Source organism: Macrobrachium nipponense, chromosome 2 (assembly GCF_015104395.2).
Source record: "Macrobrachium nipponense isolate FS-2020 chromosome 2, ASM1510439v2, whole genome shotgun sequence".
In the NCBI taxonomy this organism is placed as follows: Eukaryota; Metazoa; Arthropoda; class Malacostraca; order Decapoda; family Palaemonidae; genus Macrobrachium; species Macrobrachium nipponense.
This window is the reverse complement of record NC_087201.1, coordinates 28,851,750-28,872,691: the sequence shown is the minus strand read 5'-3', so window position 1 is coordinate 28,872,691 and position 20,942 is coordinate 28,851,750. Positions and strand designations below refer to the sequence as shown.

General features: G+C 34.6%; 1 protein-coding gene across 7 annotated transcripts in view; it reads right to left on the bottom strand.

The window, feature by feature from the left end:
- The window catches only part of LOC135220502 (RING finger protein 145-like), a 344,353-nt gene that overhangs the window by 63,553 nt on the left and 259,858 nt on the right, over positions 1-20,942 (bottom strand). For 5 of the 7 annotated variants that reach the window (XM_064257645.1, XM_064257647.1, XM_064257650.1 and 2 more), the window contains exons 3-6: positions 19,459-19,634; positions 12,979-13,137; positions 8,205-9,901; positions 6,489-6,538 (exon numbers count right to left, since the gene is read on the bottom strand). In XM_064257645.1, the coding sequence (XP_064113715.1) occupies positions 8,222-9,901; positions 12,979-13,137; positions 19,459-19,634 (2,015 nt within the window). In that variant the 3' untranslated portion in view covers positions 6,489-6,538; positions 8,205-8,221. Of the gene's footprint in view, positions 1-6,488; positions 9,902-12,978; positions 13,138-19,458; positions 19,635-20,942 lie in introns of all 7 variants that reach the window. The other 2 variants (XM_064257646.1, XM_064257649.1) reach the window with 1 other exon arrangement.

The window sequence follows — 20,942 nt, the reverse complement described above, 5'->3', positions numbered from 1 at the left end:
AAAAATTCTTTGTATCAAATATTTTTTCCCCATTTGAATGGTATGATTGGGATTTTAGTCCATCAATTAGCATATTGCATGTCTTGCTAAAATTGTCACTTTAGCCAGATTTTCCTAGGGGTTTTCTACTTATAAAAGATTAAGAACAGCTGCTCTCTGCCTTACTGCTTCCATCCCTTTATCTGTTTATCTGTCAACCCTTTTTCTCTCCATCATCATCTACTGCCTTCCAGTTTTCTTGTTTTTCTTTCATCACCCTCCAGTTCCCCTCAAACTATTTGCGCTTCTTTATTCTTTTTCAGTCTTTCATCTCTGCATCTGTCTCTGCCTTTCCACACCTCAATGTCAGTGGTTTTCCCATTCGCCTTCATTTTTCTGTTACCTTTCCTGTTCTCTCATGTCTGCTTTCTCTATTTCTCATTTAGCTTTTTGCCTTTAAGTTCGACTGTGCTTCTCTCTACATTGGTTACCTTTTGCCCTCCATTCTCTCTCTGTCTCAGCTTCCTTGTCAATACATCCATCACAGAAGGTGCAAAGTATTTCTTTGCTTCAAAACTATATAATAAAATTATCGAAATTCAAATTGGATTATATAAATTGTAGTTCTACACAATATGTGAGGGAACAGTGGTCTGTTAAACACAGAGAACCTGGGAATTTATTTCCACCATCAAGCTTAATTTTCCATTAGAGCATATAAAAAGGTATAACTTCCCCACAAGTCAACAGCACTTGATATTCCAACAGAATTCCAATTTTTTTCATCTTCCCTTTAATAGTATGTGGATTAATACAGCATGCTAAGTCACCAAGAACAGCAAGATTGTGGAGTCATTTACAGTATAGGGATCAAAAGTTAAATTTAATGGGGGAAAAATGTTTCCAAGTATTTCTCTCTTCTAACCCATACTGTAGCTGCACTGGCCTAATCTTACAGATGCCAAATCATATTACATTACCTTTGCTAGTACAACACAAAAATTACTTCCTCCACAGGGTAAAAAAAGTAAAATGAAATTCCAATGTAAAGCATTTAATCAGCATAGTCATAATTTTGTAAAACTAGGTAAACTATGAAATGATCTCTGATCACAGAATTCTTTGGCAGCAGTTCCTTAACACTACTATATTGTACACACAAATTACTTACAATAAAATGCAACAGCATTAAGAAAGTAGAGAAAAATTATACACTAACCAATGGATACAATTTTTTCTCTACAAAATAGCATGCAAAACAATGCATATTCCATGTCAATGTAAATTAAACTCAGTAACAACACACTTTAGTTGGAAGAACCAGGGCAATAGTATTGAACACAACAACCACCACACAGACTTAATACTTGTCCTCTTTCAATACCCGTCTTCATTATCTGAACTAATTCTTACACTAAATACACTCCAGAAAGCTTTTAAAACATCACTCCATATGGAAAATACTGAACAATTCCTATATTACAAAACATATACAATGACTATTTAACAAGTCACTTTCACTCTAAAAGTCTTTATTAAATGAAGTTTCCTTCACATTAATGTACTTGTGATTTTTTTAATATTTTCCCAGAAATATTCCTTAGGACACTTTTTATGCAAACAAAAATCTTATTATTATAAAAAACAATAGTCCCACAAAAATTTAAATCCATCACACAAAAGAAAAATAATTCTAACCTCCACTTCTGAAAAGTGACTATCCAATTTTATAAAACATACTGCTTTTTTCTAAGCTGCTTTTTGTGCAAACAAGTATACTCTAGCTCGTTCTAGCTTCTTCCAGTGTGCTGCCAATAATAAATTTTCCTCAAGGTTATGTCAGTTTCTGAAAACTATACTTATCTTAATGATGTCCTCATAATATTCTACTTAGGAGACTTGATTAACAGGAAAGTAGTTTCACACACAATGACCGCAGGTACGGTAATCATAAACAGGATTTTGGAGTCCAAAAGGACATGAAGTGGGAGGATTCCTTTCTTTCACTTTAAAAAATATAGTCTTGTTGAAGAAAGACATCCAACACAAATCAAGTAAGACTAATGGCAGTTAATTTGGCTCATTTGTCCGGTCTTTTACTATAAAAGGTGCTCTAGCTCTTACAAGTTATTTTGCAACGCTGAAGACAATGACACAGGCAAGAGGCCAAACCTTCCTTACCTACTGTCAGGGAGGAAAAGAGAGAATAGCTAATGGACTTCTCTCTCCAGATGATGAAAATATACATCTTCAACAGGTCATCAAAGGGTTGGGAAGTAAGTAGGAGCCGGTTACATAATTTCAGACAAACTGGATAAAAATACTAGTCAAGGTGGATGACAGGGCACCTTTATATATCTAATGCCCTATGCAAACATGAGAATGACATACAATCAAGGCACAAAAAAGAAATGGTAAGGGTTGATAAAACTCATGAAGAACAGACAAAGAAAAGCACCATAAAGGAGACAATGTTCAATAAACAGTATTTAACCTGCATGGAAAATGAAGAGTAACATTTATGTTGCATTAATAGACATCTTATTTTACTTTTGGTTACCATGTAACTGAATAAAATCTTCCTCAGAGTTGTATGAAAGACATCAATTAGAGAGCTGAGAGGATACATCAAACAAAGTAAAAGGATTACATACGAGTATATGGAATAAATCTCATCCTGGATGTATCCAGAAATGCTTAGATTCATGGATAGTGCATAATGTATACAACACAAATGAAGATGCAGAAAAATTACTCAAAAGACAGGAAAATAGATTTAGATGGTTTGGACATGTAATGCTGAGGGGGTGAGAAGCAGTTAGATTAGTAGTACATATGGAAATAGCAAGATCGAAACCTGCAGAAAGCCTACACAATCATGAAGAAAAGGCATAGATGAAACCTTCTTCTACTAGACAGTTAATTAGGCAGACATATGATGAAATTAACTTAAAATCTGCCAAATATGAGGAAAATCTGTTTCAGAAAGGTTATGGTTGATATTGATGAGTGGGTACCTAGGCTGGAAGTAACATTCCTCTCTTTAATACACTAAGATAGATTAACTGGACACTATCAAGTTGGTGGTAAGACCTTCACTTCAAATACCTTAAAACATTTGAGTGATGTTCTTATTTAAATTAAATAACTTATTTTCTTCTAGCCAGTTTGCCAACAATTACAGTAGATGTGTGACACTCCTTTATACCCAACTAGTAACATCCAAGATACTAGTTAAAAGTCAAAACAGGAGCAACCTTCTGCAACCTGTCACAAGGTTTTTCTATAAACAATTTAAACTTCTTCAATAATTCCCACCAAAAAAATCTTCGTACTTGCCTTCTACCCTGAATAAAAAAGTAATTTTCTCAATATGTGACAATTTCACTAAAATTAATACCACAAAGCAATGATTTATTCTGATTCACATCTGTGTTTAAAGTAAAAACTGCATTTCTCTCTAAGTAAAATCTTGGTGAGCTTTGAACCAATCTTAAAGTCTTGATATAACGCATGTAAAGAAATGGACTACGTATTGCAGAATTAGCCAGATTGTTCAAGTATGAGTAATCCATTTAAAAAACTGTGAAGAGGGAGCAGATTTTGTTGTCTTTGTTTCTACACCTCTTAAATGCAAGTTACATCCACACTGAGGTATCAGTGTAAAATGAGGATGGAAAAAGCTTTTAAATTTGTGGCTAAGAAACATAACCAGAAAATGTGCTCCAGCAGACTTCAACATGTTGCATCAGAAAGCAATCAGCTAATATGAAGATTTTCCTTAAGTATCAGAAGAATCAAGTAAACGGAAAAACCATTCACAGCAAGTAAAAGATGGCATCATTTAACATTTAGCAGCTACGAGTTTAAATATGGGCAAATTTAAAAATGGGAATTTAATACAAAATCTATACCTCCCACAAGAGAAACCCCTACCAGATTTCCAGCAAAGATGAAGTTGAAATAAAAAAAGGTTACCTTCCACAAGAAGGGTTCAACTGCAACAAAATTAGGTTCTGGTAAAAGACAAAGAATTGAACACATATTCACAAGTGCTAAAAGGTTCAAGGTAAGTACATCCAATGATTAAATCAAGCAGTGGCTTACAATTTTATGTCGCAAACTTCAATTCTCAGTGTTTTAAAATCTTACAAGGTGAAAGAGTTGGAAAACAAACTTCTACAAATTAAAAAATGTACCTGGCTATCCAGAATCTATTAACCCCTTCTTTACTAACATTTTATTTGGGGGTTCACCGAGTACCATCATTCACGACTATTGCATAGTACCGGGTACATGAAGGTGGTATGCACGTACTTCCAACCTTCCTATTTTCGGTTCTAGACCTCTTATAATTTGGCCATTTCAGTTTGAAGGGTTTGGAGCAAAACAAGCAGCAGTATTGGGAAGATGGTACACACTGCCAGGCATACAATGAAGCAAAACAAACATTATTGCTGGCAACCTAGATTCAGACATTTGCATATATACTTTCTACACATACATGCACATATACATATTTGTATTCATATATATATAGATGATAAAAACTTTAGTATTTGGAAATAGATGGAAAAGAGTTACATGGTAACACTCACTCGTGTGGCAACTTGAGTGGAAGGGAAGTTAGGGTATGTCATTTCACCTTGCGCTTCTTCACAGTAATCATCTAATACACTGTAAGCTCTGATGCTGTTGTTTATTACAATAAGTGAAAAAAATGTAACCAAGAAACATTGAAAATGTGCTTCTCTTATGTCTTCTTTCTCTGGAGATACTTCAGTAAAAATTCCATACATGAAGAGGAATGATTATACTAGCCACATAAGTATGACCATTTACTTTATATTTATTTATTTTGTTATCGAAAAATCGGTTTGGTAGCGAACAAAATGTTTACGTTTGGTTAACCTTCATGGTAAAGAAGAGATTCAACCATGAATATCTTTTTATCTCCCAATATGACCTTTCTGCAGCAGATTCTTGATGAGAGCATAATCCACTGTGCCAATACATATGGTTGCCTGTTTGACAGAAAATTATTAGCCAATGTGCTCACTAACCTTGAGATACTAGCTAGCTAGAAGTCAGTTCCTGAATGCAGATGTAATAATTCATCAACGCTACAATAAATTCATTAAAACCATGTAGGATAAATTCTTTAGAGAATTGCCTGGGAATAGTGGAAAAATTTAGGAAATTCATTAGGCAGTAAGAAAAGCTACCAGACAATAACTTGCTACAACACTAAACCAAGAAGTGATTGTTAAAATAATAAATGAGGAAATGGACAAACATACTGATGGCCATGCAGATATCTCCACACACGGCAAATAAAAAAAATTGATTATAGTGTATCTACAGCGGGGATGAAGATGAAAAAACAAGAACATGATGAAAAAGCAAGGTGAAAACTAAAGAAAACTGCCAAATTATTTCAGACTGTAAACGTTATGCAGGAAATAAAAGAACACTATGATTTTACAGAACCTAGCCTCATCTCACCCCTATGATCACCAAAGGATTACAACTCCTGCAATAACAGTTTGACAAACTAAAAAGCCAGAAGAAAACTTCCTATCAAATTTTTTTTTCCTGAAATGGACCTGTGTCAATAGTGGACACACTGATAACTCCACCTGTTCCTTCTGATATACTAAAAATTTCTTTCAACAGAAGCAACTCCAATTTCACCTGCTACTCCAAGCATCCAAGAATATGCTTGAACAGCAGAAACTTTCATCTGTCACTTGTGATATTCCACAATCTCCAGTGAGATGTTCTCCAGTGCTTTCTCTTCCAAGCTCATCCAAAGCAGATAAACCTTCCAATGACAGGCATTGGGAGATTTGTAGTCAAATGAACATAAAAGAATAAGTATCCAAAATATATTTTTAAACAGAGAGAGAGAGAGAGAGAGAGAGAGAGAGAGAGAGAGAGAGAGAGAGAGAGAGAGAGAGAGAGAGAGAGAGAGAGAGAGACGAGAGAGAGAAGACGAGAGAGAGAGAGAGAGAGAGAGAGAGAGAGAGAGAGAGAGCACATTTACATGCAGTACAGTACAGAATGGAAAATTTTAAAATCATTTATGAAGTGAGAAATAGAATTGATCACTACTTTCATGTTTCTCTTGTTGATCACAATTATCATCAGGATCATCGTCATTTGCAATAACAATACTTATTATATAAAGAGCTATACTGAACATGTAATGATATTGCAAATAAAGCCAGTAAAAATTATAATTATGCATGATACTCCACAGCAAGCAAAGTTTAGTGATATGTGTTGAGAGAGAGAGAGAGAGAGAGAGAGAGAGAGAGAGAGAGAGAGAGAGAGAGAGAGAGAGAGAGAGAGAGAGAGAGAGAGAGCATCACTTATTTTATCCTAGATTTTGTACATGAAGTACATAATATCACTGTTAATTATTTTCATCGAGGTGTTAATGTATACAATTTTTTAAAACCTGTATCATATTACAGGTACTCAACTCAAAAATATATACTACTTACATGGGATTTGCTATCTTCACACATCTGCCCTGGTGCTTGGAACCAATTTACTGCAGATAATAAGGAAAAAATGTACAGTTAGAATTCATATCTTCTCATCTGACCATCAAACAACAACTTACAACTAGACCAAATCTACAATCACTGTATTACAGGTGTGTTTTGTTCTCCTGTTCAGAGCGCATATTCTATTCACAGTCTCTCACCCTCACAAAATTACCTTCCTTTTGAAACGTCACAATATCCCAATTGCTTTTTCACCGACACTGGAAACATAACAGAGCACCGGTCTGTGAAATCTCTACTTGAAGCATCTCTTCTATTCCAAAGTCTCTTGAACTTATGGTACATTACTGGCACAGACTTTCTTCATACAATTACATTCTAAGAAACCTTGTCCTAAGCTGAAACCCTGAACATCATTATGCATTGGACTACTGGTCCACTACTGAAAAAAATCTTCTCATCCTCTCCATTGTAATTTTGGCAACCTTCTCTTAAGCACTGTAAAAGTTTTTTGCTTCTACACACTGGCACAAGTTAATTAAATTACAGTCCCTTCATGCAACCACTGATGATTTTACATTTTTAATACTTGTGTGAAATGTTCACCTCATGCTCCTTGTTTCTGATACTGGCTAAGTACAAACAGGATGATTACATAGAGTAATTTTGACAAAATATAATAACGATTTAACACTACAAGAGAAACTGTTTCTTCCTCTTTTAAAGCTCTCACCAAAACCAATATAATTTCATTACAAGGAGGGTAATATTTACTGTAGTAAAGTAACTATATAATTCTATTTCGATTCACAATGTTATTTATTCTGATACGATGATCATAAATACTACACCACTGGATATTTTGTACATTCCATGCAAGACACTGCACTTCGTTCATATTCTGGAACTCAATTAATTCACTTTCAAACTTTGTATTTACAACTCATGTTTAAAAATGAGAACCTGTCACATAAGTATGCTTTCATCCTTCCTAAATACTTTAAACTATACAGGAAATTGAAATGAGTCGCTTATGCTAAATTGACAAAGTTGAACACTTATTAGCTCCCTCATGACCAAAACCAAGCCATAAATACTAACTCACCAGTGACAGCTACTGCCTGAAACATTAAGCTAAAAGCCTGAATGCAGATAAAGATAGGAAAATAGCTTCACATAAGTAAAGAATAATACATTCACATTCAACTGTTCCATTAAATTTCACTAGTAGTATTTCCCAACTATACCAGAATAGTTTAATTCATGTAAAACAAAATTTCAATTATCTTCACAAAAGAATATGAGACTAACTTAGATCATTACAATTCTTCATTTACAAGTACAATGCATCTGAGCATATTATCTTTCTCTTAAAGATATGTAAAAACCAAGCCCCAAAATATAAGACATTTTCTAAAACCCTTCCCTACATCAACAAAATTACATAACTTTAAATGTCAAAAGAGTAAGCAGCCTGATTTCAAAATATATAACAATACAACTGCCATAAAAATTACCTTAAAATTATGTAATTTCTGTAGTATGAAAATAAATACACTGACATTACTTATGGCAAAATGAGTACCATTGCCCAATGTAAATATAAAAAAATAATAACAGAATCAGCTCTTTGACAAGTTAGCTATAATTCTGATGGACTCTATATTATTCTGCATGATATCATGCAACACTACAACATACTGCATCTACCTGGAAATCCTGGTATTCTATACATTTTGACTTCTTTGTGCTTCTACAACCTCTTCTCTAATATCATCTGCATTTGAAAATTCCTCTTCCTTTGCAGAATCTCTCGTATCCTCGTCATCTGTGTTAACGAGAGAAAGATCTTCATTATCTCCATCATCAGGAAGAGGAATATTAGCTCCAAGTTCTCTCTCTATTGAATCGGGAGAAGGTGGGGCACCAGCAACCGAATCCCCTTCAGAGGATGGTGTTTCTTCTTGCATGGTGTCAGTCTCTTTCAAAGTGATGGGGGCATGACACATTGGGCATTTATCTTGCACATATAACCACTTTCTAAGGCATGGACCATGGAAGAAATGATAGCAATGAGTAATTCGAGCTGATGTCATATCTGCATAACATATGGCGCACACATCATTATAGGCTTCCAGCTGTCCTGGAGATGCTTCAGGTAAAGCTGATATCTTCTTGGCAGCTTCCAAACGTGACAAGAAACTTTTCCAACCTTGCTGTAAACGCTGCCAAACATTAAAGTAAAAATGTATAAGCAAAACTACAGCATTAATCCATGACCACATGCCTGTTATGCATTCTTTCACTCCTGCCCCCACAACAAATACAGCCACTATAAATTCAAAAACTCGTGTTGTTGCTCTAGTGTAATATACTAGGTCATCTAAACCAGGCCAGGGCTGGGCACATACAGCGTCCCATGTAAGAAGTACATAAATAGCCAAAAGACCTAACACTTGAACAGATGTCATAATGCTTGTAGAAACAACAAGCAAAAGCCAAAAATCTTGTTCAAAAATGAGAGTAAACATATACACCATGTACAAGGGAAGAATTAAGAGCAGCAAACATGCAGAAACTGCTCTAGCATGTCTTGACAGAGAGGCAACACCTTGAGCACTGAGTGCAAGAACTACAGGCTCAACTAGTTCATACATACTCTGAACTAAAGACGTTACAACAATGAGCAAGATAATAGCGAACACTGCCAAACGTTCACGCATTTCCATGCTAAGTAAGGAGGTCTGTACAGCTAACAGTGCCATTGTAACCCCTTCAGTCCATCCTGAATGGACCAAATCATCGGGGAGGGGAGCTGCTCCAGGTCCAGCTGTATAAGCCCTGGTTAAGGACAATATCATTCGTGAAGCATAAGAAACAGCAACACACGTCCCTGCCAACATAAGAGGAGTGTAACAAACCTCTGCTGCACTTTGAACAATCACCAGGTACCACATTTCACCTGGAGCTCCACTCCCAACAGATGACACTGAGGATCCAGCCCTTCCTACCACTGGAGATGACACCCCCGACACAACACCACTTATTGAAGTTGCTGCATGTGACCCTGATTTAGGAGCAACAGCAGTATTATATGAAGGTAGATAATGGTTGTATAGCTGTGTTGAAAACAGCACAAGCCAAAACAAAAGAAGCTGTATAGGCACAAACAGTCTACTCCAAATAGTTACAACCACACCAATTGGCCCAAAGAACTCAACCATCTCTACAATCGAAGTATACATATTTTTCAAAAACCTAAATACATGAGGAACACAAAGAAATATATACTGCACTGTTAAAAAAATGACAAAACACGAAGCAAAGTTGTGTGTCAAATGAAGTTCTGTAACTGGGAAACCTGCCAGTCGTGCAAATACGGGAACCAGGTAAACCAACAACAGGATCTGAAAGTACAAGTAAATATATTACATGTCTGAATTTAGTTTTAATATCTTATATGCAAAATAAATTGCAAATTTGCATAACACACACTCAAGCTATGTCTCTTAATATAGTGTGTCCAAAACCATGGTTCAATTTTAAGAAATTAACAAAATTTGATATACGTATGTCATATCACAAAGGTTACAGTGTACCAAAAACAAAGTTTTTAAAGGTTTGAATACACTTTCTATCCATTAAATATATCCTCTTGGGCACATTACTTGTTGTCAAATTGTGTTACAATAACCTGAAGTAAGGCAATATTTCATGACGAAATTCTGCATATTTTGCATTTATCAACAACCTTACGTAGAAATACAGTATACATCGAGAAGTTAAATAATTTGTGCAAATGAAGGCCATAATTCTAATATATGACAGATTATCAGTTACCAAATAAAAAAAACGTATAATGTGGAAAATCATTACTAATGCATATGACAAGAGGATTCCAGCACATTATGCTGGAGTACCAAATATCTTTTAGGGATACAACCAATACTAAACACGAGAGAAATCAAGGAAAGAAAATAGTGAAATTATTTTCAGTCTTATATGGAATTCTAGTCAGTTTGTTTATATTTCATCAAAATCTATTGTATGAGTAATTTCCTAGTTATGGGGATTTCCTCTACTATCTCCACAAACTGGAACTTATGAGTATTAGGTCAGTACAAAATTGTTTACTACCATAACTTACAATCAATACCTTTAATATAAGAATACAATCAAAATTCTAAACAACAATAACATAAACTTTCGGACATAAAGGCTTGTCAGCTTCATTATTTTTGTTGGTGAGGTACTACTGACATTTCTTAAGACGGTTAATCAGAGTACTCTAGATTCCTAAAATTGTGAACTATCTTTCTCTATGAATTTTTAGTTTTTGCATCATATTTCATGATAATTCTGTTTCTTTTGCTTGTTTGTATGGTGTTTTTACGTTGCATGGAACCAGTGGTCATTCAGTGCTACTTCTTCAAAATTTTGGTCAGCTATCATTTTATCTGTAAATTTATTGGATGGGTCACTGAAAACCCCAAACTTTCAACAAGAATTTTGTTTCACTTGAAAGAGCATAACTTTCAACTCCAATTTGGCTCCTCATGTTTATATCTGTTCTATCTCGAAAGGGCATGACTTTCAACTCTAGTAAGATCCTAAGTCATTACTATACATATATGTATAGTAATCTTTATTAAATCTAGTACTGTGTTTTTTTGACCACCGGTGAAGCATTTTGGTGGATCATGATCCAACATCCGTGTCTGATCACTTGAGCTGCAGGCTGCACATTTGGGCCATTAATATTTTTTTGTGGTAAGCTCATGTCTGCTGGTTTCTTGTAAGGGATTTTGGAACTTATGATTTCCTTAGTTTGTCCTATTAGAGTAATCTGCACTTCTCCTACCCGCACTACGTCCTTTATCAAACCTTCTTCAGTGCAACCAAGTATATGTGCCAAATTGCAAAAAAATATTAAAAGTGTGAAAAAAACAATACTGGTGCAAATGGACATGCAGAAATGTCAAACTTTGTATCACTAGCCAAATGTTTGTCTTGGTAATTGCTTTATAGCGAAGAAACATATATTAAAGGAAAGGAAAATGTATCTTCTTCGGGTAAGTCTGCAGCATGGAGGCATTCCCGCAAGTGTCTGTTCTCATGATTGTTCAAGAATACTCTGTTATTTTGTGGAACTCCAGCACGCGGCAGTTGCTAGAATGCAGCGCTTTGAATATGATGTAACATTTTGTCAAGAGCCTTCTGAAAAGTTCCGTCCGAGGGATGGAGACGTTCGCTGGTTAGCTCCGCCCATTCAGCCTCGCCCCATGATCGACGTATATATACAGGACTCTGAGGAAGTGAAAAATAGAGAAGGAAGAGAGATAAGAGAAGAAGGAAGAGACGAAGGGCAAGAGAGGAAGAGGACGCACGAGAGAGAGTGGGAATGGAAACAAGAAAGTAAAGTCCGTAGTTCATAGTCGAGAGAGAGAGAGAGAGAGCAGGAGAGAGAGGAAGTAGATGAGAGAGAGATGGGAATTCGAGAGACGAGAGGAGAGGAGAGAGGAAGAGAGAGGACGACGAGAGAGAGAGTCCCAATGACGAGTAAACCCTTGACAAAGGTTCCTTCCCATAAAGTGTGTTGAACTATGATTAAAAAGTGCAGCTATACTAACATATAGATAAAAAGTATATTTCATAATGCAAAAAGAAAAATTAGGATAATTACTGACAAACAAAACAGAAAAGCCATTTTCTCCCTTAATTGCTTCTGTTTTCTTCATTTCAACAGCATAAGTTTGATTTATTTTGTGCACTATTTCAAGATCTAATCATTTGCAAATAGATGTTTTACACACAAAGATACCAAAAGATAAAGTCAAAAGGTACAAAATTAATGAAAATTAAGTGGTGAAGTATACACATTTATATATTTACTAGTGAAATACTGTCTCATCTGTGTGAGTGGGACGTAGTGCAAGGCGAGGCAGTCACTGTAAGACAGGCAATAGAGCCCTCCTTCCTGAGCCCTTTACGTATTTTCTATCACAGTATGAGAGAATTCTTTGTAATTGGCTGGTCTGTTTTATGTTGCCCTGGAGACCCATGAAAGAGTAACTCCTTTGAGGATGAACACCGGCTACCAAACATAGATTATTCCTATGTCCAAACCAGTTATTTATGAGATAGCTTTACTCAATATTAATGAATTGTCATTTAAAACCAAGCATGAAGTTAAAGACAGCAAACTACGCAGGCAACTGAACACAATAACTTCCCTCATTTATAAATATTTAACTGTGTTATTCTAAAATAAGAAGAAATTAAAACAAGCTAATACGGCATTTCATAATGAATAAACTTCTACAACAAATGTTTTGAATTTAACCACTGGTATCCACCAAAACAATAAAAAAATATCCTTGGTTTATGCATTTATGCAGTGCATATACTAGTTTATGCAAGTAGCTATTTCTCACCCAAAATTGCGGAAAAAATGTGAGAAACTCTTTTTCCCTATAGGACTTACCTTGTCTTTGTTACAATCTAAATCTAGGAAGAAAGTTACAAATGTTGCCACTAATGTGTGGAATACAATTGCAGCAACTTGTTGTCTCAAAAAGAGTGTTTCCATATCATTATGAGGATCGAAAAGCGATTTTTGAAGCATCAACATATTGGAGAAACCCTGAAATAAAAATTACAATTCATTGAATCCTTCATAAAACACTGCGATACACCATTCATCACCCAGTAAGTGAACACATTTAAAAGGAGTAAGTGTTACAAACTACCAGGGGCAACAGAAATAATCAGAATTTTTAGTATAGTATATACAAAGAATTTTTCATACAAACCATTAGTCATAATTCCCAAAACCATAACTTTTGAAATATTGCATTTCTGGTGAAAAACATAGCTGAAAGAGTAGCATCCTAAAACACCCATTACATTATTGCAAGTAACCTTGAATTTATTACATCATTAATTGACATTGTGGGTGACTAAAGCTTTACCTGAACTTTTGTAAAACCTGCATCAATATTCTGGTCTGAATATTATAATAGTGATGAATTAAGTTCATGAAACATAAAAGTGCGTTGCTACTACGTATTGCTATAAGATGTGTGTCTACCTTTGCAGTACTGCCCACGAAGGGCAATATTCTCCAATGATAAGGAAAGAGACATGAATTTTGTAATTAAAGTGGAGTTTATTTCAACTTCCACTAATTAGTCAAAAAGGTAATCTGTGTTGTAAAACTCTGATACTGATGAAGACATTCATATTACTGGAAATAAATACTTATAAAGCTTTCTCAAATTATATGATAACCACAGTTCATCTAACCAATTACTGAACCAAAAATTTCACATAGGTTTCAGAAAACATAAATATCCAAAAGTGTGTTACTAGTTAGGTGGTGATCCTTTTGAAAACTGGCCATAAAGCTTCTGCAATTCTTACTAGTAATACTAGACATCTATGCTGTGGCATGAAGGTATATTTATAAAAAAAACTGAATATAAGTACAGTACAATAACTGACAGATATTAAATGCTTAATCTTTTACCAATTTGAAAAAAAAAAACATTACTCAGTCTGAACTTAATTATAGCTCAAATCTATACATATTTACAAGCTGTACATCATGTTTACCCCTCTTACGCCGAAGGGGTATAATAAAAATTGTCTCCCGTATGCCGGGGGGTCTCGGAGTGAGCGCAGGAAGTGGAAAAAATATTTTTTTCAAAAAATCACAGCGCGCTTAGTTTTCAAGATTAAGAGTTCATTTTTGGCTCCTTTTTTTGTCATTGCCTGAAGTTTAGTATGCAACCATCAGAAATTAAAAAAAATATCATTATCATATATAAATAATGCGATATATGATAGTGCAAAAACAAAGTTTCATATATAATTGTATTCAAATCGTGCTGTGAGCAAAACAGTTAAAGCTAAAGAGTTAATTTTTTTTGTATTGTACACTAAACTGCGATCATTTTGGTATATAACACATTGTAAATCGATTAAAGCAACACAGAGAAAATATTATCACAAAATCATGCATGAATTCGTAATGAGCGGACATAAAAAAAATGTTTTTTTCATAAATTCACCATAAATCTAAATATTGTTCTAGAGACTTCCAATTTGTTTCAAAATGACGACAAATGATTGAATATTACTATACTGTAAGAGTTTTAGCTTACAATTGCAGTTTTCTACCATTTCAAACGAGTTAAATTTGACCGAATGTCAAAATTTTTATATATATTTTTTTTTATATGCAAATATTTCGATAAATAAGAAAAGCTACAACCTTCAATTATTTTTTTGTTGTATTCTACATAAAATTGCGCACATTTTCATATATAAAACTCTATGAAACGCCCATAATTATGAAAAACGGAAGCAAATATTACATGAATATGACGTACGCATTTCGGAGATTTGCGGCGGAGAAATTCGCGCACGGAGGAGAGGAAATTTTTTTTTTTTAAATTCACCATAAATCTAAATATTGTGCTAGAGACTTCAAATTTGTTTCAAAATGAAGATAAATGACTGAATATTACTAGACTGTAATAGTTTTAGCTTACAATTGCGTTTTTCGACCGTTTCGGTAGAGTTAAAGTTGACCGAACGTGGTTTTTTTTCTATTTATCGTGATTTATATGCAAATATTTCGAAAATGAGAAAAGCTACAACCTTCAATTATTTTTTGTTGAATTCTACATGAAATTGCGCACTTTTTCATATATAAAAAAACTTTAGTAACGCTAATTTAAAAATGGGTGCAAAACATTCGACAAAATCGGAACAAAAATATTTCAGATTTTTTCGGGAAGTTACCGCTCGAAGGGACATAAGGAAAAAGGTTTTTTTTTTTTTTTCATAAATTCACCATAAATCGAACAAATATTGGTGCTAGAGGGACTTCCCCCCCAAATTGTTTTTGCAAAATGGAAGGGTAAATTGATTGGAATATTACTAGGAATTTATAAGGAAGTTTTAAAGCTTACAAAATGCGCCTTTTAGGACCATTTCGGTAGAGGGTCAAAAGTTGACCGAAGGTTGGTTGGAAAATTTTCGGCACTTATTCGGGTTATTTATATGGAAAATATTTTCAAAAAAACTGATAAAACTAAAAAAAGCTCAAAACCCATGGGTTGGTTTTTAGTTGTATTGCGCCATGAAATTGTGCACCATTTTCCATATATAAAAAAAACTTTTATTGTAAAAACGGCTAATTTAAAAAAAATGGTGCCAAAAACAAATTACGAACAATCACGGCACACAAAAATTTATCTCGGGGAAAAAAAGTTTTAACCGCGCGGACGTAAGGAAAAAGTTTTTGCATAAATTCACCATAAATCAAAATATTGTGCTAGAGACTTCCAATTTCTTGCAAAATGAAGGCAAATGATTGAATATTACTAGAATATAAGAGTTTTAGCTTATAATTGCGTTTTTCAACCATTTCAGTAGAGTCAAAATTGACCGAAGGTTGAAATTTTGGCACTTATCGTTATTTATATGAAAATATTTCAAAACTGATAAAAGCTACAATCATGAGTATTTTTTTGTTGTATTCTACATGAAATTGCGCACATTTTCATATATAATACTCTATGTAATGGCTAATATGAAATGGTGCAAAAATTATGTCAAAGTGATGAAATAATTTCTGAGATATGTCACTGATACTTTTTAGTGCGATAAGAAAGAAATTTGTACTTGCGCGCCTGCGTAACGATTGTAAACAAAACAACGCCTTTATCCGTGAGCTCCCAGCATCCCTCAAGGCGCGTGATTCAAAAGTTTTCGCCTGGTAGGCCTATAAGTATTTTTCCGCAAATTTTTTTAAAAACTTTTTTTATCGACGTACCATACGTCCAATCGGCACCCGACAGACAATTTATGTCGACGTTTAATACGTCCAATCGGCGTAAGAGGGTTACTGGGTCGTAAAACACAAGCAAAACAAAAACACATGTATAAAATTATTTCACTGCTGAAGCTATCAAAAATTATCATTACATTCTCTGTTAGAAATTGCATTTAAAAAGAAAATTAGTGGATTATATATGACTACAACTGCATAATTAGATTTGCATGAAGCTTGAGAATCACAGCATCTGTAACAAAAATTTTCATTAACACTTAAAAAGTGATCTTCATGATGTAAATACCTTCATAGGAAAACTCAGAAAGGAATTCATTTGAAACGTATAACTGAAAACTAAGTATTATACATTTGAAGAGTGTAATTACGCAGATCCTGGAAACATCAAGTCATTGGTGTGCTGTGCATGCCATGAAGCACACAGGGAGTAACAACTTTCTATGAGGCATTAGCTTTAGAGTCTGAATCTCTCTTCACCTAACAGGAAGTCTTATTTTTGAATTTCTAAAGTGCTTGGAGAGTTACTGACCACATGATTAGACTTGTTACTGTAAAGGAATGGGCTTCTCAAAAAATAAAAAATAAATCTGGCTTGATTATTATATGGGTCAACTGTCCTTACAAGAGGTCTAGCATCTTTAACCACATTTCTATATACAATTTTCCCTTAATGGGGTTAGATATCTGATGAGTTCTTTCCACTCCATTACATATTTCATCTACTTTCTGCCTGAATTCCCATCTGATACAAGTGTCTTTCCCCTGATATTTGTCTGCTAATTTGTCAGGGTCTTGCCACTACCATAGCAATCACATATTGACTCCGCTCACCTTCTCAAACCCACCTCAGTCTGTAGCTTATGGACACTAAATCTCTTGGTTACTTGCTACATCTGCACTTTTGATACAATCTCACCTGTGCACACTTGCACAGTGTCTCCTTATCTTTTTACAGTCTCTATTGCGTCTTGCACACATACCATATTTGCCGGGGTATAGGACGTACCCCGCATAAGATGCAACCCTATTTTACAAAAATATTTTGTGGAAAAAAACAATTTTAGTATGTTTCATCATACATTTATTGAAAGATATTTTAAAAAGATTTTGTAAAGAAAAATGTATGATTCTGTGTATGAAATACAATACTGTACAAGTATACTGGAATAAAGAATGGACTTTGTATGAAATTTACTCATTGCAATTGGCTGACAGGGTAACTGCAAGTGTATCGTATGCAATTTTTCATAAGTTTGTGATGACAGACGGATAATTTGGCTTGTTTTCATTATTTTATCATATTAACACAGTTTACTGTAATAATTAGGTTTGTTTTTCAATGTTTTATTATTAGCAACAATTTTTGTGTCTACTTAGTATGCTCACTGTAGGAAAGGCCTGGGAAAGGCATAGCCTAGCCTACGGGGCTGGTCTCCCATCAGTAATACGGCCACATTGGACGCAGGACAGTTTTTTTTATACATTTAACAGTAAGAAAAGTGTCTAATACGCTGGCAAATACAGTACGTTAAAAGTTTACTCAGTTTGCCAACAGGATATTCTTATTTGCAAGAAGCCTAGCAAGCACACTTAACATTTATAACTATGATACTTTTTCTCTCCCACTCATCCAGTACGTACTTCTCTTGCCTTCATAGCATGATCCACCACTTTCACTCCTCTATTCTCTTCACATTGTAGAGCATCCAGTTCCCCATGGCATCTCCTTGCTGTTTCACTCATCATGAAGTCTTCTGGTCCAACCTGACCAATTCTTCAATAAATTATTTTCAAGTTAATTTTAACAATGAGATTTATTTTCCTGACAATTCAGGAATTTTACCATTTTTAAACGAAGACTCATGACGTCATTAGAATCATTATCTTCAATTTCATATTCGTTTAATTCTGAATGTAAAATACTCATATTGTCACCACTGTTCAATAGTACTTATCTTTCTTTTCAACTTGAATCTATCCATCTTTGACATCCTTTTAGCCATTTAAATCTTTTCTATCTTTTCTTATCCACTTTATTATCCCAAGCATACATTTCTTCCAGTGTACTGAAATCTTTATTACATTCCTTCCCTTCTTCCTCTTCTCTCAATCTAGTAAAAGTTCTTCCAGTCAAGTCTTCTATCCAAGTTGGAAAGCTCTTCAGCCACCACTGTAACTTTTAATCCCAACATGCTTTCTTCATATATCACTTCCTGATGTCCCATCACACATCTCTGCTGCTGTAGCATGCTTTCTTAAAAGTTTTCCTAATTTACTTTTATTCTCAGGTTCCATCTTTTTTTTTTCTTTCATCTACATTAATTCAGCATCCATGCTTATGTTGTGCTATCTGTTTCTTATCAAAACAAAATCTAGAAAACTAATCTTCACTAACTGCATTGCTCTCATGATTTATGATACATTCTCTACATTTCTCATAAAGATAAGAACTATAAAACCCTCATCCTCACTTATACAAGTATGGTAATGCAATGTTTGATTTGCTCTCATGGTTTCTCTCCATAGGTGTATTCCTTCCATTAAAGCCTGAAAACCATCTCTATCTGTTCCATCACGCCATTTTTGGTGTCCCCTTCCTATTATACCTTAAAACCACTGAATCTGGTAGTTTTTAATGGTTCCTGTTTTTCTTCTCTTAACCTTCCAACCTGTGGTGTGTAAGTAAACACAAATGCATTCTCTGCTTTCATAGATAATTTTATTTCTCATATCTATTTTTTCCTCACTATTCTATAACACTTTACACCATCTTGGACTAGTATGCCAATTCTCATTTTCTTTTGTCACAATGGCACTCGGCCATAATATTCTGGTTCACTGACATCTAATACCCTGTAGAGAATATATGAACACTTTGTCTAGCCAACACCTTTAGCAAGCTGAAAGTGTGACTGACAGCATCTAAACTTTTTAAGGTTCGGGAGTGTCAGATAACACTGAGTTCCAGATCCAATGGCGATCCACGTAATTGAAGAATTACTGTATCATTAACATAATGCAAACCATTATCGGCCCCCCCCAAAAAAAACAGTAGAACAGAAATGATAAAAGAACAATATACACTTATGTCTAAACACTCACCTGAAAGCTTACTGTGCCATAGTCTGGCCACTGACTGACAAGGCGTTTCTCCCCCTCAATATAATAATTTGAAAAGGTGTCAGCGGCTGCTAAAACAGCTATAGTGAGGTAGTGCATGTACAACATAACCAGCTGTTCCAGAGGTAGTAACAGCACCAACACACCTTGGATCACCGCTGTAAAACACATATTAATAAATGATGAAATATACAGCAAAACATTACAATGTAAACTGTACAGTATTACTTAATAATATATTTCAAGTAACAGCCTATAATTACATTTCAGTAGTGATAAAACTTTATACTATATCAAACGAAAACACAGATAACTGTCCATTTGCACAGGTTCTAAATACACATTCTCAGTCTTAACACAAGTCTATTGAACTGAATGGAATTGAATATAGAACTTAGGCCAAAGGTCAAGCGCTGGGCCCAATGAAGACATTCAGTGCTGAAATGGAAATTGACAGTAAGAAAGTATGAAAGGTGTAACAGGAGGAAAACCTTGCAGTTGGACTATGAATAAATTGTTAGGAGGGTGGAAAGTAAGAAGGAAGAGAATATGAAAAAAGTTACAGTCATAGAGACAAAAGGGGTTGCAGCTAAGGGCCGAAGGCGGGCTGCAAAGAACCTTAAGTAATGCCTACAGTGCACAGCATGAGGTGCACTAAGGCACTACCTGCCAAAAGGAGTCACAAGTCTATTGACACAAATTCCTCAAATTAACACAGGTAAGAAGAGCAAGAAGCCTGAGCAAAATTTCACAAGCTGCTGTTTATCAGTATCCTGCAAAACAGCAGATCCAAACCCACAAAACAAGAACAGTTTCCCAAATGTCAGAGCCTAACCCTGATATCATCGCTGATTCTCATGAAGAAATTACTATGTAAATAGAGTTAAATGTATTACTATAATGTATTCATCAAACCTTTTAAAAAGCAAATATGGAACATCTTACACATCAAATAACATTTTAATAGCACTGGCAACATTCATTTATAGTATACACAAAACTGGTAAATTTGACATTTTTATGGTAAAATAAAGTTTTCATTATACTTACCCAGTAATTATATGTATAACTAAGAGTTTCACTCGCTGGCAGTTAAAATCCCGAATTTCGCTGGTTGTGCTAATTTTCTATTTGGTTTGGCTAGGTAAAAGTGTTCTGCCCACTTTTGGGGCATCAGAGAGGAACAACTCTGCAAAGAGCTCAGTTTGTTTATGCTTCACAAAAATAAATCCATGCTAAGGGACAGAGGGTGGGCTCCAATGATATAATTACTGGGTAAGTATAATTAAAACTTTTTTATCATGAAAATGTAATTTTCAATTATACAACTTCCCAGTAATTAAGTAAATAACTGATTCCATATTGTGGGATGGAAGGAAGCATGGATAATTCTATCTCAACTTTTTTTTAAATCATATATCAAGAATAGAAAAAACTTTGCCAACATTAATTATAATGTTTGTTGA